The 8,147-nt window shown below is 38.4% G+C and overlaps 1 protein-coding gene across 6 annotated transcripts in view; it reads left to right on the top strand.

Annotated features, from left to right (window-relative positions):
- grk4 (G protein-coupled receptor kinase 4) overlaps positions 1-7,799 on the top strand; it is a 52,861-nt gene extending 45,062 nt beyond the window's left edge. For 5 of the 6 annotated variants that reach the window (XM_008317628.3, XM_017035062.2, XM_025058608.1 and 2 more), the window contains 4 exons: positions 491-628; positions 1,388-1,525; positions 2,077-2,208; positions 3,966-7,799. In XM_008317628.3, coding sequence (XP_008315850.1) covers positions 491-628; positions 1,388-1,525; positions 2,077-2,208; positions 3,966-4,022 — 465 coding nt within the window. In that variant the 3' untranslated portion in view covers positions 4,023-7,799. Of the gene's footprint in view, positions 1-490; positions 629-1,387; positions 1,526-2,076; positions 2,255-3,965 lie in introns of all 6 variants that reach the window. The other variant, XM_008317627.3, reaches the window with a different exon arrangement.
- Positions 7,800-8,147: the final 348 nt, after the last annotated feature.

Raw genomic sequence — 8,147 nt, 5'->3', positions numbered from 1 at the left:
CTCCCTGGAGAGAGGAGCAGCGGTGGTGGAGGTGGTGGGGAAGGGGGAAGGGGTCTGCAAGTAATGGGAGTAGGGCAACAAGGATGGTGGTGGCTGTCGCTGCAGCTGAGTCAGAATGTCACATGACTTATTCCAGCAACATGAATGACTAAAGGTTAGCTAACAGTTAGCTACCACATAATCAGGTCCAAAATAATATGACTAATAAATATGTAGAAGTTAAAAAAGAAGTAACAACTACCTGATACAGAACTCGTGAGTCTGTTTTTCCTTCCGATTTTAAAGAATTACGTAAATAGCTAAAGATTAGCTAGAAACCGGCCCTGCGCTAGCTCTGAAATGTGACATCAACAATTGCTATGTTTGTTAATGTTTTGAGAAAAGTTCAAAGTTTGAGCTTAACACACATCTGTAGAAATACACCGTTTTATATTTCTGATTTATTTTTCTCCTCCTCCTCCTCCATCTTCGTCCTCCCTCTGTTCATCAGCTCCTGGCCAAAGACCCTAAGGAGCGTCTTGGTTGTCAGGGTCGCGGCGCGATAGAAGTAAAGCAACATCCTATCTTCAGAAATATCAACTTCAAACGGCTGGAGGCCAACATGCTGGACCCCCCCTTCAGCCCTGATGTAAGATTTGGACACACACACACAGAAACTCCCGGTTCCTTCTGTTCACACAGAGTCCAGTTCACTGCCTGTAGGCTGAAAGCCTGGTGAGCTGCAAATCATGACATAGGAAATGCCATTGTCAGAAGTAAACAAACACTTCCAGATAAAGCAGTGGCTGGAGGGGCTCGGGGAGGAAGTCTTATGATTTCAGAGGGTTTTTTTTATTATTTCTTTTTATAGTTTTTTTTTTCAATAAATTATTATTAGAAAGATAAAAGACTGGTTTCATTGCTGATAAAACACTGTGTTTCACTTTAAAGACGGTCTTCAGTCTTTCATCAATGGATCTATTCATTTTGGGAAACGCAGCAGCACAGAGGAAAACCTCCGTTACAAATTAAAGTCACAGCTTTTAGATCGTTTTTGTCTCGGCTTTAGTGACGGACGCATCTGTGTAGGTCAAAGGTCATCAGCAAGTTAGTTTTTTCTATGCCATCTACGTATTAACTGATTGGGTTTTTCTATATCTTACAATAAAATTTATTGGGCATAATTTAGACTTTCTGAGAAGGAAGTGTCTCAAAATATTTGTTGTAGAAATTTATATTATGTGAATCTTTATATTTCAGCGGTACTTAGCGGTATACAGACAGTAATCAGTACTACAGTACTCAGCCTGAGTGAAGTCTTGAATCCAGTGGCTCTGAATGAAGTACTGTAGTACTGTAAGGTCGGCTGTGTCCTCTAACTGTGTCTACTCTGTGTCTCCGTCCTCAGCCTCGGGCCGTGTACTGTAAAGACGTCCTGGACATTGAGCAGTTCTCCACTGTCAAAGGCGTGAACCTTGACCCCACAGATGATGATTTCTACCACAAGTTTGTCACTGGCAGTGTCTCCATCCCGTGGCAGAATGAGGTACTGCACACAGACTCCCCAGAGATGATGTCATTGCTCAGTCACAGCCGAGGACAGAGACAGTACAACTGAAACACCTGTATCCACAGACGGTTCTGACGGGTTTCCCCTGTGATTTTAGGCGTCTTACAGTTTTGGTCTTTATTATAACACCATATATTAGTGTAAATATAGATATATCTAAACACGGAATACTTGCTTTCAGTCTGTGGTTTTCAGAGTGTGAGCTACAATTCCGTTCCTGTATATTTATGTTACATCAGCCCTGATTGTGTGGCGAGCCCTGGTTCTGCTGCACAGCTGCCTGGGCCATGAAGACAGTCATCAAAATCTTAGATAGACACAGTCACCAAGTACAGGCAATACCACAGGGGAAAGAGTCAGTTCTACTGGTAAAACAATAATAATGTCCCTGGTCACATGACACCAGCACAGTCAGGTTGTTCCATTTGTCATTGTCCCGTCCACGTCGCTGTCCAGCCATCAGTGTCTCTAACACTTGCTTGTCCATCTGAACATTTGACTCTTCTGTCTGACCTGTCTCGCTGCAGATGATTGAAATGGGCTGCTTTAAAGAAATCAATGTCTACGAGACGGACGGGACCCTGTGCTCAGACCTGGACGTGAACCGACCCAACCCTCCACCAAAGAGAGGCTTCTTCTACCGCCTGTTCAGAAGAGAGGCAAGTGCTAGTGCTCCGGCAACTGTTCGAGGGGGTGGGGGCTAAGGTACTTCCTCTGCCTTTTCTTTCTTCACTGTCTTTAACACAGACCTTGTTCAAACACAACACGTGTGAATTTAAAAAAAAGACATTTAAACCAATAATATTCTCTTTTTTTTCATTTACCTTGCGTTGGTTTGACCAAGGCCTCTCTTCTCCCTTCTCCATCATTTCATTTCCACATCTCGTTTTTACATTTATGTTACACTTTGTGTGAGGGGTCAAAGGTGACACAGTACTGGTCCATTCAGTCTTTGTTCCACTGTAGTGGCCTAGATTCAATTCCTGGGTCAACATAAGCCCCACTCCCTGGGAATTCTGTATATATACATGTATTTATATATACTGTATATAGCTATATATATATGTATGTATATACGTATGTGTATATATATATATATACACATATGTGTATATATATATATATATATACACATATGTGTATATATATATATATATATACACATATGTGTATATATATATATATATACACATATGTGTATATATATATATATATATACACATATGTGTATATATATATATATATATATACACATATGTGTATATATATATATATATACACATATGTGTATATATATATATATACACATATGTGTATATATATATATATATACACATATGTGTATATATATATATATATATATACACATATGTGTATATATATATATATATACACATATGTGTATATATATATATATACACATATGTGTATATATATATATATATATACTGTATATATGTGTGTGTGTGTAGGTCAACAATTTTGTGTTTTTTTGTTGCGTTAGAGAACAGGTATGTCACATGCCTTCCTCCACATGAATCATAGTGCGACACAAAGACACAGTGACTAACATAATTCAAGCTGTGGTCCTCGGCTTCTAACTGCCCCCCGTCACTCGTCATACTTTAACAGACTGACTTTCCTCAAAAGTCTTACACTTTTATACAGTGTCACAGTGTCGCCCCAAGATACGAGTTTAATCCGTTCCACAACAGCACCACAACACCACTGTATTCAATTTTAAAAGAAAAATCTGGTTAATGGAGAAAAACTAAACTGTGACCTACCTTTCCAGAAGCTCTTGACAAAATGTTCAGAGTTGTTTACCATCTTTAAAGAAACAGACAAAATACAGGATTTTTTAAGATTATTAAATAAAAATACAAAATAACTATACAACTATTTATAACTATAGTTTAAATAACTTTAACAATTATTTTCCATCTGATTGGTTTAGACCATTTTTCATGAAATGAAACAAAACAACAAACAAACGTACAGAACAATCTGCACTTCACACTTTTTAAAAAGTTAAATTCCTTGGTTATCAGTTATTTAAACATGATTTAAAAAGCTACCACTGCAGCCGTGGAGTGTTTCTATTGGCTACGTCCATTTCTTCCTCTGTACGTGGTCAATGTTTTCTTCGACAGAAAAACCGAAATAATCATCAATTAATAAATTAAATGATTATTTTAGTCCAAATGAAATACACCTTCACTTTCCCTCCATTCCTCTGCTTCATCGTCTCATGTTTTCATCTAACCTGCTCCCAGCTGATGGTAAAAGGCTGGACATCATGTGTGGTGGTGTCCAGACGTGTGGTGGACTCCTTGTCTCCATGTTGAATCACCTTTACTTCTCACCTCCTCCTCTGAACACAGTCATATATCTCCAACATTTTGGCTCTTCCCAGGTCTGTTTTAGGAGCGGTTACAGTGACGACGAGACCGAAGAGCCCTCACGACTTTAAACCACTCCCCCCACTTGACCACACCACCCACCCACCACCCCACCTCTCAGTCCTTTCCTGTTTTTTTTCTCCTTCTTCCCTCGCCGCTGAAGTCCACCACAAACTCCAACCGAGCGCAAATCTTAGGAACTCAGTGAATGTTGACCTGTATTTATGAGCTGTATTAAAAGTGTATTATAATTAAAGAAAAAAGTATGAGTTTAAAGATTTTGTACATTTGTACTTGAATTTATGTCTAGATGTATATTTTCACTAAAGGTTGTATTGTACAAAAGCCATAAAAGTACCACTTGAATGCATACATGACATTTTTATTTTTCTTCTCTGACTTTCTTTGGGGTTGAGTACAGAGAGTGTGTGAGTACAGAGAGTGTGTACTGGGGAGTTCTTTCAGAAGCACAGAATCAGTCGTCTCTTTGTTTTCATTTCCTCTGTGTAGCATTGAGCTTTTTTATTTTCCTTGATTGTGCTGTATGTTTGTGATTGATTCGTTAGCACATTACTTCCTCCTCCTCTTGTTTCTCCTCCTTTCTTCTGCTCCTCCTGCTCCTCATGAATCCCACACAGTCGAAGGCTTGGGTAGATCTGAATGGACGAAGATAGAAGTGAACACAGCTGTGTTGATGCCTCGCTGCTTCAACTCACTCTTCTTTTCCGTTGACTGTCGGCTTTTCTGAACTTCCCTAAAGCCTTGGTCCTACCTAGTTGGTTTAGTCAAAATTCATAGCATAATGTATTGTTAAAAATACAAAGTATATTCTAGGGAGGTCATGACAATTATAAAGTCCATTAAACCCAGTCTTGGACCCTTATTTGGAGAACCCTTTGAGATGCAGCCCTGACAGCAGTTGAGTAGTTTAAGCAGTCAACGTCTGTTATGTTGTTCATTCACTACGGCCGAACTTCTGGTTTGTTTGTTTTTTTTTATTTCTAATCTTCAGCTTCTGTAGTTAATTCCTGGATCTTCACCTGCCTTTCTTAGTAACGTACTTTCTGTATTTTAACAAGTTTATGACCAATTTACTGAAGGAGGGCTTCAGAGACAGACGACGGCCATGATGACATTAAATCAGTCTGTGGCTTCATTACGGTCACAAACATGCTGCTTCAGTCAAACATCACTTGATTCAGCCGTGGGCACTTATTGGCTGCTGTGTGTCTGTTGATCATACAGTAGACAGTGGTCGTCAGTAGTCCTAAACTCTGCCGTCATGTGACTTGGTGATTGTTTCTCAGTCGTAATAGTGTCCATTAGAATCACAGAGACCAGACAGCTGTGGTGTCAGTGGGTGGAGGAGGTCATTGAGGTCCAGAACCATGTGCACTGACTCATCCGAGGACAGGACGCAGAGAAAAATCTTCTATTTTTAACAGAAAAACAACATTGATTGTATGTGGACAGAATGGTCTTGATGTTTGCCTTTAAGCTCTTGACATGCTCAGTATAGCATTACAAATGCTGTGCAACGTGAACCGCTGTGCAACTCATTGAAAAAGAGCAGGATATTTGGCTAATGTTTATGAGTGGAGATGCTTTGTGCAGTTCATGTCTTCATACTGTCTTCTGTTTATTCTACCACTGGACAAACAATCAAATTTTGATTGGATCTCTGTTTAGATGTTCCACCTCCCAGCCTACAAACATAGCTGTGATTGGCTTTCGTCTACATTTGTTCCTCCACTAAGTGCTGATTAGACCTGATCATGTTGCACAGCACTTGTAATGACATTTAGAGCTGCATTAGAGGGAAAAGCTTAACTGAATCACGGTCCCATTTTTCTATAAACACATTAGAACAAAATTGTCAATGTTGGACACCTCACCTCCCCCCTCCCCCCGACAGAGCTTGGTGAAACTGCAGAGTATGAAATAAACACCCTGACTTTGGCTTTAACAACTAGTTGCTTGCCATATCACTGGGACATCCTGAGTCCTTGTAGTTTGAATCCAGTTGTGACTCCTGCTGTTCCTGCTAAAGTAGCAGCTGATAATTACTTTTCAGAATGGTATAACGGTCTTGCTGAATGTCTGTACACCAGGTGGAACACTCCCCAATTTTCTACAACACTTATTTTTGCTGCTTTACTGTAACAATTTCAGTTTCCATCGATTCTTTAAACCTTTTTTCCCCTTTTAAGACAATTGCTCTTTTCTCCCCTCCACCTGTTTTAATGCTGTGAATATCCAATCAGGAAAGTTAGCTTTGTGTGTGTGTGTGTGTGTGTGTATTACACTGTATGCAGTTTTTGGTCAGTCTAATGCATTAAATTAAATTAGCTTTGCCTTGTGCAGTAGGAGATTTTGTTAAGCAAAGAATTACTTCAGTGTAAGCCTTTTTTTCTCCACCAAAATTTATGTGCATTCTCTGTGAAAACATTACAAACATTAAGGGCCTTGAATGAGACTTGGTTTTTTTTAGTGCATTCAAAATGGTACGTATACAGTTCCTGTCACATTTACCCATTAGAAGAGTCTGCAGTCCCCTGTTACACACTCCATTAACGAAATCAGGAATCGAACGCATGCATCAAGCTGTTGCTGGCTTTGGTTACTTGACTTTCTGAGTGTCTTTATATTATGATTATTATTATTGTTATTATTTTGTTGCTCTCAGGCACATTTTGAAGCTAATTTCTCTTGACAGTGTAGATTCTAGCCTTTTTAGCTCTTTTAGCCTCAAAATCCTTGTAAATGATGTATTTCTAACATGTAACCAAGCTGTAGTTCACATGACTCACTCACATGGGAAAACAGCGTGTTTTTATCCCATTCCTCTGTAACTTTATGTTATACCATCCACATATTGTGGTAATAAAGAGTTTACACACTTCTGTTGAAAGGCTGGGTTTTTAGTGGGAAAACTTCTGAAATGAAAGAGTTAAGCTTTCTTAGTTTTGAACCGTGGTGTGTAAACTGTTTTAATATCCACCTGTGAATCAGTTCACACAATCATCAAGTTCACTTCTCTTTAGTTCCATTGCACTATGGTGTGTTTTGACAATGACCCTTCAGTCTTTGACAGTGTCTTCTAAATTCTATTTGCCAACATTTCCCAAGACAACATTTGAATAATTTCCACATGCTTTTAACCAAGGACTTCACTAAAGAAAGACTGTCAGCCTTTATTTTCTGTGCGAATTTCCCAGTTTTATTTCCCAACATCCCATAATTCTTCAACCTCTGAACCTTTCCGTCCACTCTGAGAGAAATTCCTTCTTATTGAGGAACTTTGAACAGTTTTGAATGTCCGCACTAAGTGCATTTTAATGCCTGTTTAAAAAAAAAAGAAAATATACATATGTTTTATTACTCACGCATGTATTGGTTTGTAATACTTCAGGTTCCTTATATATGTAAATGATGATCTTCTAGTGCCAACCTATCTCACTGTTATCTGAGAACAACCTTAAAAATGGCATGATGACCAGTTGATGTGGCTCAGTTTGAACACACACAACAGTCGTCTCCTCCTCAGGTAGTTCCCAGGTTTGTTTGGAATAAGTGCCAATACAACCCTGGAGCTTTTCCTGACTTCTATCCAGAGGTATCAGTCAGGTGAGACATTTTCAACCAGAGGGAGGAGGAGTGGATTGTTGGTATTCAAACTTAGCCTTGGATTCTTGATTTCTCTCTTTTTTCTTTTTTGTATCTGTACAGTCATGTCGTTCAACCACTGCAGTCATTGTTAATTCTTGTACAAGTTGTATCACTGGTTGTTGTACCATATCTGACATTTGTAATTATGAAATAATACACTGCCATTTGTATAAAAAAAATCCTGTGTCTTGACTTATTTGTTTTCTAATTCTGTTGTTGGATTCAAATAAATCAAAATAGATACAAATCCGTAAACCCTTCCATGACCTATTATATCCAAAACGTAGTAACACACACTGTTGATGCTGTATCCTAAAAACAAAAACAGAAACAATAATTTCACCCAAGAAACCAAAATGGACAGGAGTCAGTTTGAACATTTTATAGTTTATAGTTTTCTTTAAAAGTACTTTTTTTTTAAACATTAGACTGGGAAATAAGTATTACAATATAGATTATAATGAGTACAGACTAAGGAGTTAAATTTAAATAAAAATATGTATTCATAATAAAACATATTTTTTATC

This window comes from Cynoglossus semilaevis, chromosome 9 (assembly GCF_000523025.1).
Source record: "Cynoglossus semilaevis isolate Cse_v1.0 chromosome 9, Cse_v1.0, whole genome shotgun sequence".
Taxonomy (NCBI): Eukaryota; Metazoa; Chordata; class Actinopteri; order Pleuronectiformes; family Cynoglossidae; genus Cynoglossus; species Cynoglossus semilaevis.
The sequence above is the reverse complement of the archived record's forward strand: the minus strand, read 5'-3'. Positions and strand labels throughout refer to the sequence as shown.